The following is a 23820-nucleotide window of genomic DNA, read 5'->3' on the forward strand; positions in this document are numbered from 1 at the left end:
TTCTGTATACATTTTAAACCAATCAATAAGAACAATTACAAATACACTTTAACTTTTAAAAACTGTTCAATAAACCAAGACAATAATTTTGATAAAACATTTGATGAAAATATTATATGATTTATTGGTTTTAAATCCTTATGGAATATCTCTCATTAATTTTTCTGATAGAATCGACTTGATATAAAAGTCTCTATGATGTCATCAGCTCGTGTATGCATAATTTTTATTTTATTCTATCTGTATTTCTATTTACTACAGAGAATTGATACATAGAAAATTATCCAAACCTAAACCTATTGCTTTTAAATTTATATTTAGAAAACTTTTGACTGACAACGGAAATTCTGATCCCTGTAATATACAATGCACCTGACCATCGTAAAGTTCAGGAAAAAAGAGGCATAGATACATTAATATTTATAGATACATTAATATTGATCTTGTTAGGAACCCCAAGTTTACGAAATAAAAGTCATTATTCATACTATGAGCATGGAATATGACAGTAACGAGGACATTTTTGTTTCATAGTCTTTTTTCATCATTCTGCAGAAAACAATCTTATAGCAGTAAGATAAAAACTCGTGTTTTTCTGTTTATGTATTTATGTTCTAAGTAAGAAAATTAATTTTTAAAAATTGAGGATTTAAAGGTAAGAAATTATGTAGTTGAGATTGTATGATTATATATTTGATCGAATAATAAAATTATTTAATTAAAACTAAAAAACAATTATAAAAAATTGTACCTTTTTAAGTAGTCTGCATCATATTTATCTGGGGTGAATACCAGAATTTCTTACAATATTTCAGCACTGGTTTTTGTATTATTGCAATATTTCAAAGGCTCATCCATCATGGTCAAAAGGGAATTTCTTCGAAAACCCTGTTACACGGTGGCTTTATATTTATGCATAGATTACATATTATAATGTTATATAACGTAATATAATAATTGTAATGGTAAAACCTTTACTTTGTGTCTGGTCAAACAATGCCAGGTAAGCTTGGATGGGTGGAAAAGTCCCCTAGACTTAGACAAGGGAGAGGTCTTGTGTGGTGATAGAAGAGAAACACATGTATGGAAGCGATACAAATACAACACAAACACAACACAACCTCTTTCAGCTTGTAATCTCAGCTTGTGTCATAGGATCTAGTTTCTCAGGGAAGTTTAGCTGCTTTTGCTGAAACCGGGTTGCTCAATTTCCATGGCTCCTTCAGGTATTTGTTGACTTTGACTCTTCCCTTGTTGCTTGTTCAAGAAATCAGAACATATATGTCAATGGGGTCACCCCACTTTTTTAGCTTTCTTGACCTTTCGTTTACCTGAAGTTTTTTGCACAAGATAGATACTTGGTCACTTGCAGGTAGTTAGTGAGTCCTTGCTATTTTGAGATTGGTGTTGTTGGCTAACCAAAAAGGGTAGTTTTTCTTATAGAAGGGGGTGGGGGGAGGTAGCTTTTCGGGAGATGAATTTGTCTTTTTCTTTGGCTAGGGAACTGAGAAAATGTTAATGGAGAAAGATAATTTGGAATGGCAGTATTTGTCATCGCACGAGTACATGGAAGAGAAGAGGTGTCATAAGTCAAGTCAACCGTACCCCTCTTGGACACAGTTCTCCAAATTTATAATGGCATATGCATTCTTCTTTTTCATTGAATATTGCAAATTGGAAAACACCAACTTCTATTTGTGAATGTAGTCAAAGCACTCTTAGCTTCTTGATTCATCTGAATTTTCTCTTCTTATCTTCCTTACAACTAGTTGGGCAAGATGCCAGGTCCAGAATCTGATGTTTGTGCTGAAGAAACTAAACTGAGAAATGTGACTTATTTTATAACAGCTCAAGAGGTTGTCGATATTGGATCCAAGTTTGCTGTGATTTCTTCATTCATAATAATATACCATCACAAACCAACTAGATACATTAATTGGTCTCTGAAATGCTTTTATTTGTTATGTTAGTAATGTGTATTCCTTTGGTCAATTTAGTTTATAGGGTTCTTGAGGTAGGGAGTTATTTAACTGAAAAATGCACATTCAAGAACCTCAAAACATAATTCCTGTTCAAGAAGTAATTTGACCGACACTACTTTTTTGGGACTTGTTTGATTGTTTACTTATTATAAATTCAGTATTAGTTCGATGTATAAAACATTTGGTAAATGTATCTGATAAGATCTTTTTTTAATATATTGATATCAAATTTAGGCATTTGGAATTGAATTGGAAGGAGTATGGAAGCGTATCCATCAGAAGTTTTGGGAAATTTCTGCTACCCTTCTTCCAACAAGAGTGACTGTGTTCTTGTTTCATGGGAAGGAAAAGGGTTTTATTTCCTTGCCTGAGTTGTGTTGCACGATGATGGTTGTAGATCTTTTATCTTCTGGTTCTGCTGGAACTGCCATTTCTCAAACTGTAGAGATCATTGCTGAGTTCGTAGTTAATGCTAAAAATGTTCTTGTGAAAAAGGATAGTTTTAATGAACTTGGTGCTTACATGGAAAGAATTAAGCCTGTCTTGGAAGAGTTGAAGAAAGGAAAAGTCAGTGATTCTGAGTCATTCAACAAAGCCATTGAGACCATGAACAAAGAAATTAAAGATGCAAAGGTACTAGCAGAAGAGTGCAGCAAGAAGAGCAAGGTTTATCTACTAATGAACTGCAGGTCCATTGCTAAGAAGATAGAGGATCACACAAAACAGCTGAGTTGGGCACTTAGTCTTCTTCCTTTAGCCACAACAGGTCTTTCTTCAGGAATAGTTGAAGATATTGAAAAGCTATGTGACAGCATGCAGACATCTGGATTTAAAGAAGCTCTAGATGAAGAAGCGATTTTAGATAAAATTGACTCAGGGATTAGGGAAAACAATGTTGATCGTTCCCATGCAAACAAAATGCTACTTCTCATAGCTGAAGCTGTTGGCATTAGGAATGAGAGTTCAACAATAAAGTTGGAACTTGAAGAGTTTAAGAGTGAAATTGAAAAGGCCCGGGATAGGAAGGAGTTAGCTGAAGCTATGCAGATGGATCAAATCATTGCTTTGTTGGAAAGGGCTGATGCAGCTTCATCCCCTAGGGAAAAGGAACGCAGATACTTTGCGAAACGCCAATCTTTGGGTAGTCAAATATTGGAGCCTTTGCAGTCATTTTATTGCCCCATCACCCAGGATGTTATGGTGGATCCTGTTGAAATTTCATCTGGGCAGACATTTGAGAGAAGTGCCATAGAAAAGTGGTTTGCAGAAGGAAATAAATTGTGCCCCTTGACCTTGATTCCCCTGGACACATCAGTTTTGAGACCTAACAAAATGTTGAAACGATCCATACAAGAGTGGAAGGACAGAAATACAATGATTACAATTGCTACATTGAAAGAAAAAATCCTGTCTGGAAATGATGTGGAAGTGCTGCATGATCTGCAGACTGTTCAGAATTTGTGTGAAGAAAAAGAACAACACAGGGAATGGGTCATTCTGGAGGGTTACATCCTAACTCTCATTCAAACTATATCAAGAAACCGTGATATAAGAAGACATTCTCTTTCCATCCTTGGCATGCTGGCAAAGGATAGTGAAGAAGCTAAGGTACATTAGTTGGTACTCCCTGCTTCTTCATTTTTTAACAAGCTGCATAGCAAATTTGCTACTTTCAGTATTTGGCTTTCTAAAGATATATATTCATCAATGAGAGCAATTGTTTTAAATAAAATAAGTTTATTCTAGAAATTTTGGTTAAAAGTGATTCAAGCTTCTCAATAACATGGACCTATAGCTCTCACTTTCCTTCTAAGCTAAATTCTACAAGTTGTTAGGAATTCAAGTGAGTTACAAGTCTCACATTAAGTAGAAAAAAACAAGACGAGTAATATATAAAGAGAAAGACTCATAAATTCATTTTTTCTTTTAGTTGAAGGTGATATCTTCTTCTCTTCTACAAGTTTGTTTATGACTAATTGGTTAGAATCCTTTTTATTCACTACCAGAATAATGAGCCTGTGAATTGAAAAAATCATTTTCAACACAATGGTATCTAGAATTTTGACCATGTTGTACTTCTTGGTCCTCTGTCTTCTATTAGCTAGCTTTCATCCTTGTATTCTTCTCAGCATAATTAATCTTGTGTCTAAAAGATTGGTTGCTTATACTTCCTTTTTAAATGCCGCTTTACTTCATATTGAAATAAACACAACTTCAAAATGGACATTGAGCCATGTTATTGAATTTTCTTTCTGCAGGTAAAAATTTCAACCGTAGATGGTGCAATTGAATCAATTGTTCGGTCTCTTGGACGTAATATAGTGGAAAGGAAGTTAGCAGTAGCTTTGCTGCTTGAACTGTCCAAATATGATTTGGCACTAGAACACATTGGAAAAGTTCAAGGTTGCATACTACTATTGGTGACTATGTCTAGTGGAGATGACAATCAAGCTGCTAGAGATGCAACGGAGTTATTGGAGAATCTGTCATACTCTGATCAGAATGTTATTCAGATGACAAAAGTAAATTACTTCAAGCATTTATTGCAGCGTCTCTCCACAGGTTTATTCTTTAACCTACAATGGAGTTAGTGTATTAATATTCAAATTACAAATGAATTTTTTATCTTGTACAACTAATAGAGTAAGAATATGTGATGTTTTGTTATTAAGTTTCTAAGAACTGAATAAATTGCTGTTAAGGATACTATAATCAATATGAATGTTGGCTAAAAAAGACAACGGTGATTATGTGAGAACAAGCCTTTGACATAATCCGTTTCTCGCTTTCTCTGTACAGGACCAGAAGATGTAAAGATGATTATGGCCAAAACTTTAGCAGAAATGGAGTTAAATGACCATAATAGAGAGTCCTTGTTTGATGGTGGTGTACTGGTTCCTCTTCTAGAAATGTTCTCACACAATGATCTTAAGGTGAAAACAGTTGCTATCAAAGCTCTTAAGAATTTATCCAATTCAAAGAAAAATGGACAGGAAATGATAAGACAGGGGGCTGCACGGCCACTACTTAACCTTCTTTTCAACCAAAGCATATACACTGCAAGTTTGTGGGAAGATCTAACAACCATAATCGTGCAACTTGCTACATCAACTATCTCGCAGGACTCTCAAACACCTGTTTTATTGCTAGATTCTGATGATGATGTTTTCAATCTCTTCAATTTAGTTAATGTCACAGAGCCTGTTGTGCAACAGAACATTATCCAGACCTTTTATGCCTTGTGTCAAACACCCTCGGCATCGTGTATCAGAACCAAACTGAAAGAGGTATGAATCTTACTGAAGCCGAGTTCACTTACAGCATCTATAAATGTTTTTTTAATCACTACAACTGTGCTCTAAATAGGTATCAGTTGAATGGTTTTTCATCCCACTTTTCTTCCCATGTTTATGTTATCACTCATATGGGATTGTTTGGTTTCAAATGAAGATGTGTTAGAACTAATATTGTTGTATAAAAGCTGACATAATCACGAACAATGTTTTCTGAGACGTGTAGATTCACTGTCCTTAAGGACTTATTCGCGGTGTATTGTGCAAGTCACCCAAGATACAACAGGAACTTCCCAGAATATCTCTGAGGATCTCAGAACTAGCAAGGATCTCTAAAAAGAGTATAAAATAAATCCAGAATATTTTAGAAGAGGAAAAGAAGATGAAAGTAAAAAGAGAGGAGAATGAGAAAACTGATTTTTGGTGTGTCTTGGAATGGAGGAAGAGCTCTCTATTTATAGAGAGCTAGGGGAGAATAAAATCATTAAAAGAAAATAAAGGCAATAAATATTTTAACGTTGGAACACTTAAAACATTTTGATTGTTGCTCTTAAAAAGTTTGAACGTTGCACCTCTTTAAAACAATTAACGTTGCCAACTAATAAAAATTATTAATGTTCTAAAACTTCTAAAGCCAACGTTCAGAATTTACTTTTGCAATATAATATTACAACAATCCCCCACATATTGCAAAAGTTGCAAAGAACAAAATGTCTTTAATTCAAACATTAAAAGAAAGATAAGAAACTTTTATTTTGGGTGTCATAGGATGTAATGCATCAGAGTTGGTATAGCAAGCTATATGAACCACTCTTAGACTGAGATACTTAACACACAATGTAGTTGGTATAGCAAGCTATATGAACCAAAAACACTTGACGTGTGTTAGAGGTTTCTCAATCACAATACACCCCCACAATCCTTGTTGTTATCGCTGTGTTGCGCTTAATAGGCCATGCGTGTGCCCGATATTCATGAGTGCTCTAGAGATCATGCCAAGATCTCATGCAAGCGGCCCCACTTGACAGTCATATAGGTGATTTCATCAAGTGTATGCTGCAAATCATAAATCACCCATAAGGGATATGAAAATCATTAAAAACTTTGTTTAAACTAAAATTCTTTCACCACATAGAATTTTAATAACAAAGTTTAACCTCTCAATAATGCAATCTCTAGCACTTTCACACACACTATAGGAAGGGACATAATTGATTAAAATCAATTTAGTGCTATCAGAACTAACAAGTGACTTGTTTTTACCCATATGAACCTTATTCATGGGATCTCCAATCACAAAGGTTGGGTTATCATCACTTGTTTGTTTGCAAGTGGCTTAAGTTCCATTCCCCTTGATGTTTCTAATATCATTTATCTTCCCAGGGGTTTTTTCAAAGGATCTGCTAGATTCCGTTCTGACTTCACATAATCAATGGAAATAGTTTCACTCTTTAGCAGCTGCTTCACCAAATTGTGTCTTAATTGAATATGTCTATTCTTTCCATTGTAATTCTTGTTTTTAGCTATAGCTATTGCCGATTGGCAATCACAGTGTATTGATACCGATGGTGTTGGTTTCATTCCTAGTGGAATGTTCGCTAAGAAGTTTTTCAACCACTCAGTCTCATTACCAGCCATCCAAGAGCAACAAACTCAGATTCCATGGTTGATCTTGCAATAATTGTTTGCCTGGCTGATCTCCATGTAATCGCACCACCCTCAAGTGTGAATACATAACCACTAGTGGATTTTGTTTCATCTGAATCAGAGATCCAATTAGCATCATTGTACCCTTCTAGTACAGCGGGAAATCCACTATATTCAATGGCATAATCCATTGAACCTTTTAAGTATCTCATAAGCCTAGCAAGTGCATCCCAATGTTCCTGATTTGGACATTGAGTGTACCTACTGCATAAGGAATATCAGGTCTAGAAAAGCTCATCAAGTGCAGTAAGCTTCCAATTATCTAGGCATACTGAGGCTGAGATAATGATTCTTCTTTATTTTTCATTAATTTAGAATTAGCATCATAAGGGGTACTCACTGGTTTTAAGTCATAAAACTCAAACTTCTTAAGAAGTTTCTCAATATATTGTTCTTGAGATAGTAATATACTATCTCCCTTCCTTATGATTCTAATACCTAAAATCACATTGGCTTCACCCATGTCTTTCGTGTCAAAGTTTGATCCTAGAAACAATTTAGTTATTGGTTTTGCTTTTCTCTTTGTAGGTAAATTATACGAAAATTTACTCAAGTACCTCATCTTCTTCGTCCTCATCCGCGGTCCTTAGAGATGCGATCAGAAGCCATCGTTGCTGCAAGCACCTTGGCAGCCTCCGGAAGTTATGGGTTTCGCAAACATTGTCTGAGTTCTGAAAACAAAGTTTTGATCCTCTAGGATTGAGTTGTTGATGTCAGCCCTAAGTCCTTAAAGGATACATCCCAGAATATCTCTGAGAATCTCAGAACTAGCAAGAATCTCTAAAAAGAGTATAAAATAAACCCAGAATATTTTAGAAGAGGAAAAGAAGATCAAAGTAAGAAGAGAGGAGAATGAGAAAACTGATTTTTGGTGTGTCTTGGAATGGAGGAAGAGCTCTCTATTTATAGAGAGATAGGGTAGAATAAAATCATTAAAAAAAAATAAAGGCAATAAATATTTTAACGTTGGAACACTTAAAACATTTTGATTGTTGCTCTTAACAAGTTTGAATGTTGCACCTCTTTAAAACAATTAACATTGCCAACTAATAAAAATTATTAATGTTCTAAAACTTCCAAAGCCAACGTCCAGAATTTACTTTTGCAATATAATATTAATATATTACAACAAATATTGGAGATCTTAGACCAATAATATATTAGTAGATGTTGTTCTCACCTTATAAGTTAGTTTTACGAGACTGACTTAGGTCTAAAATACACACTTTTTGTAAGAATGTTATACAAATATCTATTCTCATACTGAAGATGTCCAGTTGTGCATAAATACTGCTGTTATGTCATTCCTTCACTTGTTTCTTATCCAAATGTTGAGACTATTTTCCAATTTTGTTGCATTTACCATAACAGAATTACTCTGCTTATTTATGAACAGTACCCAGCTGTTCCAAAATTGGTTCAACTGTGCGAGAATGAAAACCAAAACCTACGAGCAAGTGCTGTAAAGTTGTTTTCTTGCTTGGTGGAGAATTGTGATGAAGCCATCATACAGGAGAGCGTGAACCAGAGATGCATCAATACTCTACTCCGGATCATAAAATCTTCATCTGATGATGAGGAAAAACTTTCTGCCATGGGAATTATATGCTATCTTCCAGAAACTGACCAGATAACTAGATGGCTTCTGGATGCTGGGGCACTGGAAATCATTAAAAGTTGTGTCCAAGATGGGAAAGACAGGGATCATCAAAGGAGAACTTTAGTTGAGAATGCCATTGGTGCCCTTTGTCGTTTTACTGTTCCAACAAACATGGAATGGCAAAAAAGTGCAGCTGAAACAGGAATCATAACTGTTTTGGTGCAACTGCTTGAAAATGGAACCACCTTGACAAAACAACGCGTGGCGCAGTGTCTTGCTCAATTTTCTAGAAGCTCATTTCTGCTAAGCAGGCCAATACCAAAGCGCAAAGGACTATGGTGTTTCTCAGCTCATGCTGATATTGGCTGCATGGTTCATGGTGGAATATGCTCAGTCAAATCATCATTTTGTCTCTTGGAGGCCAATGCAGTGGGACCACTCACAAGAACTCTTGAGGAATCTGATCCTGGAGTTTGTGAAGCTTCTTTGGATGCCCTTTTAACGTTGATAGAAGGTGAAAGACTGCAGCATGGTAGTAAAGTGCTTGCAGATGCAAATGCCATACCACTCATAATCAAGTATCTTGGTTCACACTCCCCTGGCTTGCTAGAGAAGTCTCTAAATGCTTTGGAAAGGATTTTCCGGCTGGTCGAATTCAAACAGAAGTATGGAGCCTCAGCTCAAATGCCTCTGGTTGATTTGACTCAGAGAGGTAATGGTAGTGTTAGATCCATGTCAGCTAGAATATTGGCACAGTTGAACGTACTTCATGATCAATCTTCATACTTCTAAAGAATAACGTTGATGCAAGTTAGTGTAATGAGAAGCTATGCTTAACCATGTGAAATAGCCTTCTCTTGATGCATCTGTGCCTGACATCAACTACATGCTTCGACAGGAAATGCAACCTGTGCTTTTTTAACAGACATAACTGCTTTCCTCAGTGTAATACCATGATGTTTCACCTACCATGAGAACCCCACACGGTGTTCCTCATCATTCTTGTAGCCATTTTGCCAAGAAGCTTTGCAAATGTGAACTTGGCTTGTTCTCATGAATGTTCTTTAGCCCTTGAACCAATGTGGCACAGGTTCAGTTTGGACTGTTATTGTGTCAAGGAAGCAGCACCATATTGAACATGCAGGGATTTATTTGAGGCCTATATTAAACGTCTCAAATAATATAGATTGTACATTTGAAGATTGATTGTTGTTATTGCTTGGTGTAAAAGGAATACAAAATAAACCTTTCGGGAATAATTGCATTCTTTGCTATTGAATTTCTGATTCTTCTTACATGGTGAAGATCTTTATCATCATCTTTTCTCTGCTATCATGTTGAATTAACTATTACTGTACAAAAATATTTGCATTATGCAACCAAGAATGTGTCAGAACAGGAGGCAAGAAGTAACATCAGAGGTTATTTTGTTGTTCTAATTGACCTACTTAATAATCAAAATTTTCATTCATTAGATTAAGTTTTATGTGGTTGATGATGTAACTTTTCTGGTGACTACAGTAGTGTTTGTTATTCTGGTATCATGTCTTATTTTAAGTCATAAACTTCAACTTAAAAAATGGCATTTAAATAAAATTGTTCTTAAGATTTATTTTAATAAATTGAAGTCTACACCAGAGTATAACTGATTTCTCCTTTTGAATTTTAGAATGAAATTTGTGCTATAATATCACTGCAGCATTGCAACAGGTAAGTTGTGTGATGTTTATATTTTTGATACAGTTACTTCTAAAATTATTAATATTTAAAGAATATACTGATAGTATATGTTTTTAAAAATTAATGTAAAATTTTATTTATTGAAGTCTTAAAGCATATTCGTTTTTAAAGTATAAATATAGATATATTTTATAGATCTTTTCACTTTGTAGGAGATCAAAGGAGCTATATTAAATTGAGATTCCGAGATTTTTTTTAAATTTTTTTACAGTGTTTAACGAGATTTCAATCATTAAAAAAAGTTGTGATATTCAATTAAAACTATCAAGAACTTTTTAGAGAGAAACAAAATAATGTTGTATTTAATTGAGACCTAAAAAAAAGAATAAAAATAAATAATTTGACATTCAAAATCATATTTATTATTTTGTTAACTTAATTGGTATGAATTTTGCGTATGTATAAATATCATTTTCATGACAAAAATTCAGCCAAGTATATGATATTTCTCAACTCTTCTCAATCTGAACAGTAGAGTAGTATAATGTTCTTTTTTCAATTTCAATTTATTTTTTTCCTATTAGTTTGGATGAGTGATTTTCTACTACCAATTTTATATTTTGTAGATCCTTTGAAATTTAAATTACAAAATCCTAATCATAAAAGTATTTTTAAAAAACCATTACACTCTTTTTAACCCTAATTTAAAGCTATGGCTAATCCCATTAACCGTTAGAAACCTGAACACTCTCAAAAATGAATTTTGACCCTTGCTTTTGTAAACCAACCAAACTGTCTTTAGAAGTGACATTATCTGAGACAACACATAACTTCAAGTGTACAACATTTGAAGGACTCAAACCCACAAAAAGTTTTGTGATGTTATGAGGCAAGTGAAGCAAATCCATGGTTACACTCTAAGAAATGGCATAGACCAAACCAAAATCCTCATTGAGAAGTTACTTGAAATCCCAAACCTGCACTATGCACACACGGTGTTGCATCATTCCCCAAAGCCAACCCTTTTTCTCTACAATAAGCTCATTCAAGCCTATTCCTCCCATCCCCAACACCAGCACCAATGCTTCTCCCTTTACTACCAAATGCGCCTTCATGGCTTCGCACCAAACCAACACACTTTCAACTTCCTCTTCTCTGCATGCACTTCCCTATCTTCCCATTCCCTTGGCCAAATGCTCCATACCCATTTCACCAAATCAGGCTTTGAACCTGACCTCTTTGCAGCCACTTCTTTGCTTGATATGTATTCCAAAGTGGGCATGTTGGGACTGGCCCGCCAATTGTTTGATGAAATGCCTGTAAGAGGGGTGCCCACATGGAATGCTATAATGTATGGGTATGCAAAATTTGGTGATATGGAGGGAGCGTTAGAGTTGTTTGGATTGATGCCTAAAAGGAATTTGGTGTCATGGACCACCATGATATCTGGTTACTCACGAAACAAACGGTTTGGTGAGGCTTTGGGGTTGTTCCTGAAGATGGAGAAGGAGAAAGGCATCGTGCCCAATGAAGTAACCTTGGCAAGCATTTTGCCAGCTTGTTCAAATCTTGGAGCATTGGAGATTGGGCAGAGGGTTGAAGCATACGCAAGGAAGAATGGGTTCTTTAAGAATTTATATGTGAGCAATGCTGTATTGGAGATGTATGCAAAATGTGGTAAGATTGATGTTGCTTGGCGGGTGTTCAATGAGATTGGCAGGTTCAGAAACTTGTGCTCTTGGAATTCAATGATCATGGGTTTGGCTGTCCATGGACAATGTTGCAAGGCCTTTGAGCTTTATGATCAAATGCTGGTAAGCAGCTTGGCCGGTTTTCTTCTTTATTTCCTTCACAGATATCATATTAATGGTAAACCATTTTAAGGCACCGTGTGTTTGGAACTGTGTCCGTACCTTACGTTAACATGCAATGACGTGAAAGATGCAACTGGTATTGTTGTACTTACTGTAAAAGCCAGTATAAATTTGTTTTTCTAATGCAAAAAAAGAAAAAATACGTAAATTTGTTTCAATTCAAAATAAACTGTGGACTCAGAATCATTTTATAACGCTGAACCAAACATTTGAACATTTACTTTAAAATCACATCAATTCGTATTTCAATGTGATACCGAAATTATTTTATGTGAATCCACTTACGCACACAGTTCCAAAAAGCCATGCAGTGGTTTTCAGCCTTGAGAAGTTGCAAATGATTCTAATTATGTGTGTCTGTGTCACTGATGATGCCAGGGGGAAGGAACTTCACCTGATGATGTGACATTTGTTGGGCTCCTCTTGGCATGCACTCATGGAGGCATGGTTGAAAAAGGCAGACATATCTTCAAGTCAATGACCACATCCTTCTACATTATTCCCAAACTAGAGCACTATGGATGCATGGTTGATCTTCTAGGCCGTGCCGGGCAATTGAGAGAAGCCTATGAGGTAATTCAAAGTATGCCCATGAAACCAGACTCAGTGATGTGGGGGGCTTTGTTGGGAGCTTGCAGCTTCCACGGTAATGTGGAACTGGCTGAGATTGCGGCTGAGTCTCTATTTGTACTTGAGCCTTGGAATCCTGGGAACTATGTTATTCTTTCCAACATATATGCATCAGCTGGCCAATGGGATGGAGTTGCAAAGCTCAGGAAAGTCATGAAGGGCAGCGAAATTACAAAGTCAGCAGGACATAGTTTCATTGAAGAGGGAGGTCAACTGCATAAGTTCATTGTGGAAGATAGATCACATCCTAAAAGTAACGAAATTGTTGCGTTGCTTGATGGAGTTTATGAAATGATAAATCTTAATAGAAGTGCATTTGAATATCATTTGGATCTTGATTTTAGCAACTAACCATAAAGAGTTCGATTCATAGTGGATATGGCAAAGGTGCAACCCTGAAATTTTCCTCCATTCACATTTCGGCCAACCAAACGTCTTTACATGTAAGCAATTTTTAATACTAGCACGCAAATGGGTATAAAAAAAGTGTAGACTGTAAAATTAGTTTTAAAATTATAATAATTGATTATTTTAGTATTCTGAAAAACAAATTTTAATCATTGAAATTAGCACCCATATATCATTTTAGTTCCTAATGTTAACGATCCATCAATTTAATCCCTGACTTGTATTGTGACCGTCATTAGGTATTATGCTAACCTACAAAAATATGCATTTTTCCTGAAAGCATCACTTGCAGGAATTGTGCTAAAAAGGCTAAAACTTTTTAATATATTACTTGTAGTGTTGAACACCAAAACATAGATAGAACTTCCTTTTTTATTTTTTTCCTTTGAGTCAGCATTTAGATTTTTCTCAAGGGAAAAAAGTAAAAGAGCAATTGAACAAAATGTTTATACAATATATTTACTGCAATGATCATAAATAGTGACAAATTTCGTACCAGAAACTAATGAAACTGTAATTTCCCTAAAGTCAGAAAAATAAATGTATCAAAGAATTTGGATTGACACGTCATTTATCATCCAATCTTCATCTGGTCTTATTGCTTTCTATAGTGGTCATGTACCCAAGACTTCATGCCTTTTTCTCTTTTGTCAACCTCCTTTGACTCCTCGCTACTAACTTCAGAATCTCATCAATAAGAATAACAGGTGCTGATATTAAAAGGACCATAAACCACTCATTAAAAGTAAGAGGAATAACTCCAAACACTTCTGCAAGGAATGGGGTGTAGAGTATGAGGCAATGGAGTCCAAATGATATTGACATGGCTACCAAAAGCCAAGGGTTCCTCCAAGGTGGTAGTTTCCTCAAGCTATTATCTTCTGAGAGGGCATTCAAAGAGTTAAACATCTCAATTGCCACCAAGACTGAGAGAGAGAGAGTCATGGCCTTTACTTTGCCAACTGAGAAATAGTCACAAGGATTTGAAAAGGTGATCAAGCGACCTCCTCCAACATTAAATGGAGCAACAGTGAAATTAGACCATGAGGGACACTCCCCCCAGTTTCGAAGTTGGGAGAATTCTATAATTGTGTGACCATCACTCACAAGATTGATTCCAAGAAAAGATGCTTGAGTGTACCACAAAACAAAAATGCCAACTGTTGCTAGTCCCACATAGGAACCAATTACCTGAAATGAGCATTAGTTTGGTTACAGTGTGATAAACGCAGTTTAAATTAAATTAAACTATTTTAGATGTAATTCGTTAGATGAATTTGGTATTAATCTTTAAATAAAATTAAAGTTTTATCTCAATGATATGTATTGCAAACGTTTGTATTTAAGGTCAGGAACTCAAATTCTGATTTAAGATCAACACGCAAAAAGCATTTAAGGAATTGCAGATAAGTGTTGTACAGAATGAGAATAGACTTGAGGATTAATATGCAAAGTTGTTTGTTAAATTGAAGAGACTGAAGAAAAATTTACCAGATAACGGAAAAGAACCCAAGAACTTATTAATGCATCATCACTTCTGCGAGGTGGCTTCTGCATGATATCAACATCAGCAGGGTTAAAACCAAGAGCTGTTGCAGGTGGACCATCAGTAACCAAATTCACCCATAGAAGTTGCACTGGTATCATGCATTCTGGGATCCCCAATGCAGCTGTCAAGAATATGGATATTACTTCCCCAACATTGGATGATATCATGTACCTGAAGAAGATTGAACAAATGTGAAGGACTACTGTAGATAAATCAAATTTAAGATGAAATACCAAGAGAAATGGCATACCTTATAAATGACTTCATGTTATTATAAATAGAACGACCCTCAGCTACAGCTGAAACTATGGTACTAAAATTGTCATCTGCAAGCACCATATCTGATGCTTCTTTTGCAACCTGCAGGGTTTAGTAGGAAACGTACTCAGAATGCTAAAAGTTCAAGAAGACACGTCTCATCTCAACTTGTTTTTATTCAATATACGGTTCACATTTCATGCTTATGTTTCTAAAGAATAGAAATTGGAAAGACCTTATATACTATGTTTTTATCCGATTAGAACTAGAATTTCACCTCCATAATCTATGTTCACATTTAATACATACCCTTTTTACACTAATTACGGAGATGAAACTTCAACTTTAATTGAAAAACAGTACCAAAAATACCTACAGAATTGTATCTAAGTTTTATTCAGGTCAATATAAATTCCAACCAATTATGACAATACTCACATAAATTCAATGCCACACCAGAAAAAAGGAAAGAAACGTAGGCCTATCAGATGACATTGACTAAAGCAAAAGTTGTGTTACCTCTGTCCCAGCTATGCCCATGGCAATCCCTATGTCGGCTAGCTTAAGTGCAGGTGCATCATTCACACCATCTCCAGTCATTGCAACGATCTCCCCCATTTCCTTCAGTAGTCTAACAATTTCTTGCTTGTGTCTAGGTTCAGCTCGGGAGAAAACCTTTCCTCCAGGTCTCAACAATATTTTAACTTGTTCTGAACGAGGAAGAGTGATGAATTCCTTACCGGTCAAACTTTGCCCTTTGAGATCCTCATCTTCAGAGAACAATCTGATTTCTCTACAAATAGCCTCTGCTGTTGACTTATTATCTCCAGTTATTACCATAACTCTAATGCCAGCTTCCTTACAATCCTCGATTGCTTTGTGAACTTCCTCACGAGGAGGATCCTGAATGATCAAGACAATTATTGTGAACTAAATGGATGTCCTCAAAAAGTTGCATGACAAAAGAGTGATGAGTGATTCATTGATTGATCCATAGCTAAGGATATGATACAAACTTACTCTTAAGCCAACAATGCCAACAAAAATTAGATCACTTTCAATGGATGAATAGTAAGTTGGATCAAGCAACTTCTTGTGAGCAGGATGAGTATCAGCATAATAGTCTGAAAATTCTCCCAATTCATCTTTGTATGAAAAACCCAAGCAACGCAATCCCTTCGAACTCATCTCCTGGAGTCTTTGAAGAAGTAGTTCTCTACATTGGTTATCTATTGGAACCAGAGATCCATCAGCAAGTTGGACGTGTGAACTACGCTCCAGTAAACTCTCAACAGCACCCTGTGATTCGGCAACTTAAAAATTCAAAAAGCAGCAGTAGATGAAACCAGACACTAAAAGAAAAGGTCACAGTTTGTGAATAGAGAATACCGAAACAATTATCAATTTACACAAGGAGACAATTTACCATTATAGCTTAGATAAAGATAATATTTCTACCTATTGAAACATACCCCACAATTTAAGAATTGGTGAGACAAAATCAAAAGGCATAATGTCAGTGAAAACTGAAAATGTGACTTCGAGAATTGAAAATATAAGAAAGAAAAGTAAAGATAGCATACTAGCCTCACGCAAAGAAAGTAATAATCATTAAAAAATGTATGACACAAGAGACAAGAAAGATCCTGTCAAAATTTGAATCATAAGAATTCAAAAATCAGGCTCAGCATCACACACAAATCCCTTTGGGCCCCTTTCTGCCCAACTTGGAAATATAGTCAAATCAAGTTAACCTTGCCATTTCTACCAGTGTTAGTAAATTTCACTTGTCATCTCTACTTATTTTAGTAAAACATGCTAAAATCCTGAAAGATCATATTTTGAGTCACTTTAGTACATTTTTGTCTTTAAGAATACAACTTCCGGTGCATAGTGATAAGCTTCAGGTCAAACAACTGTTGATCATTTTTCTTTTTTTGATAAAAGCCAAAGCGGTGATAAGGCATCAGATGAAGTCACCTTGACAAGAAGCCGATTTTGACCATTTGGTTCACGAACAATAACACTCATTGACTTCCGAATGCGATCAAACTCCAATGTAGCTACCCTTTTGGATCTTTTATTCCACCACTCACAACATCCTGTACAACAAAAAATAAATAATACCTTGTCACACTCATGGCACTACAGCACTTCGACAGTTTATTCACCTTTCATAAAGTTGAGTCCATTTGCTAACCTAACTTCACCACAGTGTTGACATCCATCAAGTTGCTTGCAGCAAGTTGTGCATTATCACAAGTTTTGCTCCTTGACTTCACATCTGGAACTCCCATCTTTTCAACCAACACTTTGAGAGCAGCTTCGGTAGGCAAACCTGTGGCTCTAAAAAGGCGACCATCAAAGTAAATCCCAGCATCATTACAAACAGCACATATTTCAGCCATGACTTGCAAATTAGCATCCATGTTGTAGCATCCCCAATCAACAATTCCCCCATCTTTGGGATCATAAGTTGTGCCTTCAACACTAATGAGTCGAGAAGCAGTGGTTTTCCCTCCCAAAGTAAAGAACTGTGTCACAGCCATCTGATTTGTTGTCAAAGTGCCAGTTTTGTCTGAGCATATCACAGTAGTACATCCCAAAGTTTCCACACTTGGAAGCTTTCTCACAATTGCATTCTTTTGAGCCATTTTCCGTGTACCGAGTGCTAAACAAGTTGTGATAACAGCAGGAAGGCCTTCAGGGATTGCAGCCACTGCAAGGGCAACGGCAATTTTGAAATAGTAGGTACACTTTTGGAATGAAAATTTTACGTTTGAGGGCCATCCATCCACAACATCCCAAGAAATGAAATTCTTGTAGTTGATAGCCCAAACAATGAGACAAACTAGACCAATCGCAGTGGTAAGCCTGTTACCAAACTCATCCAGCTTCTTCTTCAAAGGGGTGTCACTGTCCTCTTGAGAAGCCTCGTGTATCTGCTTCTGTATCTTTCCAATTTCAGTGTCCATTCCTGTGGTGATAACGATACACACACAACTCCCATTGACAACAGTGGTGCCTGCAAATACCATGTTTTCTTTAGCCTGCAACTCACAGTCTTCCAAGAAAACGGGACTTGTCCCCTTGAGAACTGGCATTGCTTCTCCAGTTAAAGAACTTTGTTCAACCCTCAATGTTGAGGTTTTCAAAGCCGCAACTCTCATATCAGCGGGGACCTTATCTCCAACATGCAACTCCACAATATCACCAGGAATAAGCTCTCTAGCAGGCAAATCAGGCACAAAATAGCCATCCCTTAACACTTTCCCAGACTCGCTCTGCAACTCTTTGAGGGCTTCAAGAGCCTTCTCAGCATTGTTCTCTTGCCAAACTCCAACAATGGCATTAAGGACCAAAATCAAAATGATCACAAGTGGCTCCACATATGCATCAAATCCAGACTTCCCAGAGTCACTTCCGTGAAAATAAGCCAAAAGAAATGATAAGAAGGCTGCAGCCAAAAGTATCTTAACCAGCATGTCATCAAATTGTTCCAACACTAGTTCCCACAACGGCTTCCCTTTCTCCTTTGCTAACTCATTCCAACCATACTTCTCGCGCCGCTTCTGAACCTCATGAGTACTCAGACCTTTGTCCAGTTTCACTCCATACTCTTTCAAACACTGTTCAACAGACCATGACCATGCAGGGAATGGTTTTTCCTCCATTGGAACCTTCATGAGCTTGTCCAAATTCACCACTGAAATTATACATTAAAAATGTAACAAAACGAAACCATGTCCTACATCGTATTAAAAAATCACACACAATAAGGTACTCCCTAAATAGATGGTAAAAACTACAAAACAATCTCAACCATGTCAATTTCGACAAAACCACATGAAGGAAAAAAAAAGCATTTCCTGTTTTTTCAGGTAGTAAACTGACAAAGTGTTTGCAGAAGACATATTATGAGGGCATTATGGTACATGAAAAACATTTTGAGAGCATCAAATCAAGACAAATTGCATACCTTATCTCTCTCACACACAGAGCATAAAGTGCATGGTGAAGCAAGATGTTTGGTTAAGTAACAGATAAAAAAAGTAAATTTTGTACCACTATAAGAAGCAGACAAACGTTGAATTGTCTTAGCTTGGAAACCAAGCAAAGCTAAGGCCTGGAATTTTCCAAAGGTACTGGGGGATGAAAATCCTGTCGTCCAAGAAACAGAAGTTGTTAAGACGACTGAGGACTGGTAACTGGTCAATTAGTCTTGTCTTTGAACACACCTTTGGATAAATTGTCTTGTTATGTGGTGTTGTGGGTTAGGAAACTCCCATCTCTGAAAGAGAATTTTAGAATCTGATGCCTAAAAAATTCTTCTTCTTTCCAATATAATTTATAACCAGTGTTCAAGTCCAGTCAGTTACTTTAGAATTTTCTAAAGGGGTATGTGAGTTGGAATGAACTGCACAAACCCACTTTCTGCTTTTGACTTTGCTTAACAGTATTTATTAATTGTAAATAAAAACGGCATTTATTAACTGCAACGTTCCCCATTTTGAAATTTGTCTGTCTCTGTATTTGATTCCATACAATAACACTCTGCTTTAAATCCATTATTTGCATATTTTGTGTAGCACTCATACTAGCGAACAGCGTTGCTTACAGATTCGTCAAAGATATCATAAATGAGAATATTGATTGAAAACGAAGATAATATTAACAGTTAAAGATCAGCGAACAATACTATCATTAAAAAATTCAAAAGAACAATAATGTCTAAGGTGAGGGAAAGGTTGGTGAATAAACGCGGTGTCTGCAGGTAGTGGGAAACCAAACAACAACCACACAACACCCTTAACTTTCTCAAATGTATAGATTGTTTTTATTCTGTTTTATTTTTTAGATTCACTCTTAAAATTGATAAGAGTTTAGTTTCATCCTTATGTATTAGGAAAATACTCTGAATAAAAAAACAGATTTTGTCATTTAAAAATAATTAAGTATTATATTTTAAAAATTATTATTATATAAAATTTAATTATAAACTATTATATTATAATATATTAAAAGTATAATAAAATTTAATAATAATTTTTTATAAGATAAGATATTTAGCTATAGATATTTTAGGAACATTGCTATTTGGAATAACAATTCTAAAATTTAATTGTATTTGAAGTAATAATCTAAATCGATGTAAAATTTTAGGTTCCTAATGTTGAAGATCTAAATCAAAGTAACTTGAAAGATAGCTTGAAACGTGAAAAACAAAAATGAAAAGCTCTTTTGGATGCAATTATATTATCTGTTATACTTTAAAGAGACGAGTGCTAGGGTGTTGGCTAAGTGTTAATGTCATAATTATGACAAGTGGCAACTGCACTGTAATTATAATCAGTGACAGCTTTATAGGTTTTATAGAATAATGTATGCAAATACAAATAACTGTTCATTTGCATGTTGTGATTATCGTTAGTTAGTATGAACAGGTGATCATGAATAAAAGATGAGGGTATTCGTGGATGAAAATGATTTTTTGTCGATAATGTTTTTGTTGGAGAACGATTAGAAAATTAATTTTATGTTTAAGTTTTATATGGGATAAAATATGAAAAGTGAAATTCATATAACATTAATTAATTAATTCAGAAATTCAATATTTTAAGGATTTGGATAAAAAAAATATAAATTACTTGTGATTGAACTCAATGTATCAATAATATTATGTCTCTCGACTGAATCTTCTCTCTTAATTAAGAAAAAGATAAGATATTTTTACATTTATTTAATATAAATATAAAATATTGATGAATGTGAAAGTATTATTTCTGGATTCAAAATTAGTACCTCACATTGTACCCAAAACAAACTGAACCAACATAATAAAAGCCTCTTCTTTTCCTGTGCTTTTTCTTCTTTTTAACGTTCTTTTTTTTTGTTTTTCCCAACAACCTGGTTTGGTCATACCAAACCTAATTGTCAGATATAAGACTTTCTGAGTGTGGAAGCTTCCATGTAATTTCCTCCTTCCTTTTCTATCCATGATGGTGTTTCGTGCTTTGCATTTTACAAAGATCACCAACCACACTTGTCTCTGTCATCGTGTATTCTTAACGTTCGAAACTAAAATAAGTTCATTGACTTTTATCACCACAAGGAAAGTATGCATACCTGAACTCCAATGTCTTCCAAAAAAACTCCAATGTTTTGTTTATTTGAGAAAGTAGAAATGGATGACTTTAAAGAAACAAATAATACTATTTCTAGATTAAATATGATACTAGTTTTTAAACTTCAACTTGAACTTTTATATTTGAATTATTTATAGACATATTTAAATATTATTTTGAAATATTGGTTAACATATTAACACAAAATTAATATGTTTGAAGTGGGAGATTATATTTATTAATTGTTAAATCTTAAAAGATTAAAATAATTCTAATCTGATGTTTAAATTTAAGTATTAAAACATATTTAATCTCATTTATATTAAAGAGAAAATAATAGAAAAAGTAAAAAGATGGGAAGTTTAATTTATGAAAGTTTTGACTGATATATTAGTATATTTAAATACTAAAATATAAAATTAAATTTTAAAATAATTTAATATAAAATATATTAAAATTAATTATCAAAATTTAAATAAAATAATTTTGTTTTATTTATTGTTTTAATGTTTTAATATTAATTATTTAATCATTTTAACCGATTACATATTTGATTCTGTTGAATTTTGCTACTTTCAGAGTTTTCAAGAAAAATATATATTGTTTTTTGTCTCGTGTTTTTGTACATTAATTTCTTCACTTTTTTTACATTCCATTAAGTTTCCTAGAAAACAAACACACTGTAATATAGTAAAGTTGTGATAAATTAGGTTTTTATGAAAGAAAAATAACAAATTAAATAGAAGAGTAAAGTGTTGGTTATGACTAAATGATAATGATAAATTAAATAGATGTTATTAGCATAAAAATTGGACAATGAACACACAATGAACATATGTCATTGTTCATTGTAATATATTCTACTTATATCATACAATGAACATGTGTCATTGTTTTATTTATTTTTTTATTAAGTGTTACTCTTAGTCTTTTTTTTATTTTAATATAAAACAAAATTACTTATGATAACGTAAAACTGGTAGAATTGATTTTTGAAAACAAATATAAAAAGTGATATTGGTTTTTTTATTAAGTGTCACTCTTAGTCTTTCAACTTCAGTTTAAGGTGATAATTATGTGATTAAAATTAAAATATTTTTTTGATTTTAATATAATACAAAATTCCTTATGATAATGTACAACTGGTAGAATTGGTTTTTGAAAACAAATATAAAAAGAAAGAAACAAACACAATTTATAAACCTAAATTAAATTATAAAAAAAATGAAAAGAAATTATTTTATTTTGATTTTTTAACTAGGTTGGGTTGTATGAAGTGATATTACTGTCATTATGACTGTAGATTGGATTATGGTAAGAGGTATTTTTTTGTTGGTTAATTTTTTTAACTAGGTATTTTTTTAATTTATCATACACCTTCGTATACCTTCCAATTTTATCTCTTAGTTTTTCATTTTGAGTGTTGGAATGTACAATCCAAAGATATTTCATAATATACAATTTTGAATACAACTTTTTTTATTATTATGAATTATATATTATGAAATAAAATGTATTCTTGGTTGCACAATTTAAAATATATTTTTTAATAAGAAGAAGAAAATGAAGAACAACATAAATGAGTGTGTTGCTGGAGGAAGAAAACGGTGAAGGGTGCACTAGTGGAGAAGAAAGAAGATGGAAGGAAGAAGATAAGGACAAATAGATCATTTCACAATTCTATGGTGGTGTAGGTTTAAATGTATAGAGGTGCATGAAGAAACTCTCTTTTTTTATGTTGGGTGGGATCAGGGGACATTATCATCCTGTTTTATGAACCTTTGGTGAGCCTTATAGATCAACTAGTTTAAATTTGTTTTATAACTTTAACTAAAAATAATGAGAAATAGGTTAATGGGTTAAAATATATTGTTGGGTGACTAAAATTAATTAGTAGAAAGGATTTTTGAATAAAAATATTTAAAACATATGTAGGAAGCTTTTCACCATGGATAAACTAGACACAAGGTTCGATGGATTATATAATAATTTTATAAATACTTTCTAAGTTCTTTTAGAATGATTAATATCACTAAATAACCCACAAGTAATAAATATACAGTTAAAAAAAACAGTTTAGTTCTCCAAAGCAAATAAAAATGCATTTCATTACTACAAATTTTATTACCATTAGTAACTTAAGAGTAAAAATTTCCCCTAACTATTCAAGTGCATCTTTTCCCAACATTCAACACTAAAATTGTTATAGGCTAAGTACACAAAACCTTTACAAACTATATAACAATAAAATTATTTTATTATAAAGTTCATACTCACTAATGTGGATATTAAATATAGTTTTTCTTTTTTCTTTACATCGAAGAATACGTACACATGAAAGATTTATAATTCAATTTTTATGTACATATAACTTAATCATTTAAAAAATAAAACTAATAACTATAATTGTAGTACTTGTAATGTTTATGATGTCCCTTCAGATTTCTTCTTCATACTAGTTCTATTTTTCTTACTTCTGATGTTTTTCTTATATAAATGATTTAAAATAATTGTTGAAGGATGTATATTTTGAAGTCATTGTTTGTAACAACATTCTTAGAGTCATGTTTTCATGTTGACATCCTAAAACTTGTGGGACTTTGGGAGGACTGAAACACATGTCTGTTTCAATATCAAAAAGAACTTTTGCTAGCTTATAATTATTATGCTTATATTAATATCTCATAAGTTAGTCACTAATTAAGGTCAAGAGC

The 23820-nt window shown here is 34.0% G+C and overlaps 3 protein-coding genes across 6 annotated transcripts; 2 read left to right on the top strand and 1 right to left on the bottom strand.

Annotated features, from left to right (window-relative positions):
* Positions 1-1003: 1003 nt before the first annotated feature.
* On the top strand, positions 1004-9877 carry LOC108319259 (U-box domain-containing protein 44). The gene is made up of 5 exons (XM_017550331.2): positions 1004-1226; positions 2217-3590; positions 4241-4544; positions 4782-5269; positions 8379-9877. Exons 2-5 carry the CDS (start codon positions 2367-2369, stop codon positions 9372-9374), a joined length of 3012 nt encoding a protein of 1003 aa, XP_017405820.1. The 5' UTR covers positions 1004-1226; positions 2217-2366; the 3' UTR covers positions 9375-9877.
* Positions 9878-10924: 1047 nt separating this feature from the next.
* On the top strand, positions 10925-13152 carry LOC108319244 (pentatricopeptide repeat-containing protein At5g08510). The gene is made up of 2 exons (XM_017550306.2): positions 10925-12076; positions 12515-13152. The coding sequence occupies exons 1-2, from the start codon at positions 11147-11149 to the stop codon at positions 13115-13117; spliced, it is 1533 nt and encodes a 510-aa protein (XP_017405795.1). The 5' UTR covers positions 10925-11146; the 3' UTR covers positions 13118-13152.
* A 455-nt stretch (positions 13153-13607) lies between these two features.
* LOC108319262 (calcium-transporting ATPase, endoplasmic reticulum-type) lies at positions 13608-19375 on the bottom strand. Of its 4 annotated transcripts, XM_052868815.1 has the most exons (9): positions 19220-19375; positions 18961-19142; positions 17182-18687; positions 16962-17083; positions 16002-16280; positions 15501-15884; positions 14974-15083; positions 14666-14894; positions 13608-14365 (listed from the first exon to the last, which is right to left on the bottom strand). In XM_052868815.1, exons 3-9 carry the CDS (start codon positions 18665-18667, stop codon positions 13805-13807), a joined length of 3171 nt encoding a protein of 1056 aa, XP_052724775.1. In that variant the 5' UTR covers positions 18668-18687; positions 18961-19142; positions 19220-19375; the 3' UTR covers positions 13608-13804. The 4 variants fall into 4 exon arrangements, with proteins under 4 accessions (XP_052724775.1, XP_017405824.1, XP_017405823.1 ...); XM_017550335.2 differs by having other exon boundaries at positions 18961-19375; XM_017550334.2 differs by having other exon boundaries at positions 19047-19374.
* Between the last annotated feature and the right edge of the window lie 4445 nt (positions 19376-23820).

The sequence above is a fragment of the Vigna angularis genome, chromosome 9 (assembly GCF_016808095.1).
Source record: "Vigna angularis cultivar LongXiaoDou No.4 chromosome 9, ASM1680809v1, whole genome shotgun sequence".
Classification (NCBI taxonomy): Eukaryota; Viridiplantae; Streptophyta; class Magnoliopsida; order Fabales; family Fabaceae; genus Vigna; species Vigna angularis.

Bases quoted from the DNA above. Each gene is read 5' to 3' on its own strand.
- LOC108319259 (XM_017550331.2), top strand. From the start codon at position 2,367: ATGATGGTTGTAGATCTTTTATCTTCTGGTTCTGCTGGAACTGCCATT. The intron at 3,591-4,240 runs GTACATTAGTTG...TTCTTTCTGCAG, and splicing joins AGGATAGTGAAGAAGCTAAG to GTAAAAATTTCAACCGTAGA. The intron at 4,545-4,781 runs GTTTATTCTTTA...TTCTCTGTACAG, and splicing joins ATTGCAGCGTCTCTCCACAG to GACCAGAAGATGTAAAGATG.
- LOC108319244 (XM_017550306.2), top strand. From the start codon at position 11,147: ATGAGGCAAGTGAAGCAAATCCATGGTTACACTCTAAGAAATGGCATA. The intron at 12,077-12,514 runs GTAAGCAGCTTG...TGATGATGCCAG, and splicing joins AGCTTTATGATCAAATGCTG to GGGGAAGGAACTTCACCTGA.
- LOC108319262 (XM_052868815.1), bottom strand. From the start codon at position 18,667: ATGAAGGTTCCAATGGAGGAAAAACCATTCCCTGCATGGTCATGGTCT. The intron at 15,084-15,500 runs GTAACACAACTT...TAAACCCTGCAG, and splicing joins TGGGCATAGCTGGGACAGAG to GTTGCAAAAGAAGCATCAGA. The intron at 14,366-14,665 runs GTAAATTTTTCT...TGCTCATTTCAG, and splicing joins GGGTTCTTTTCCGTTATCTG to GTAATTGGTTCCTATGTGGG.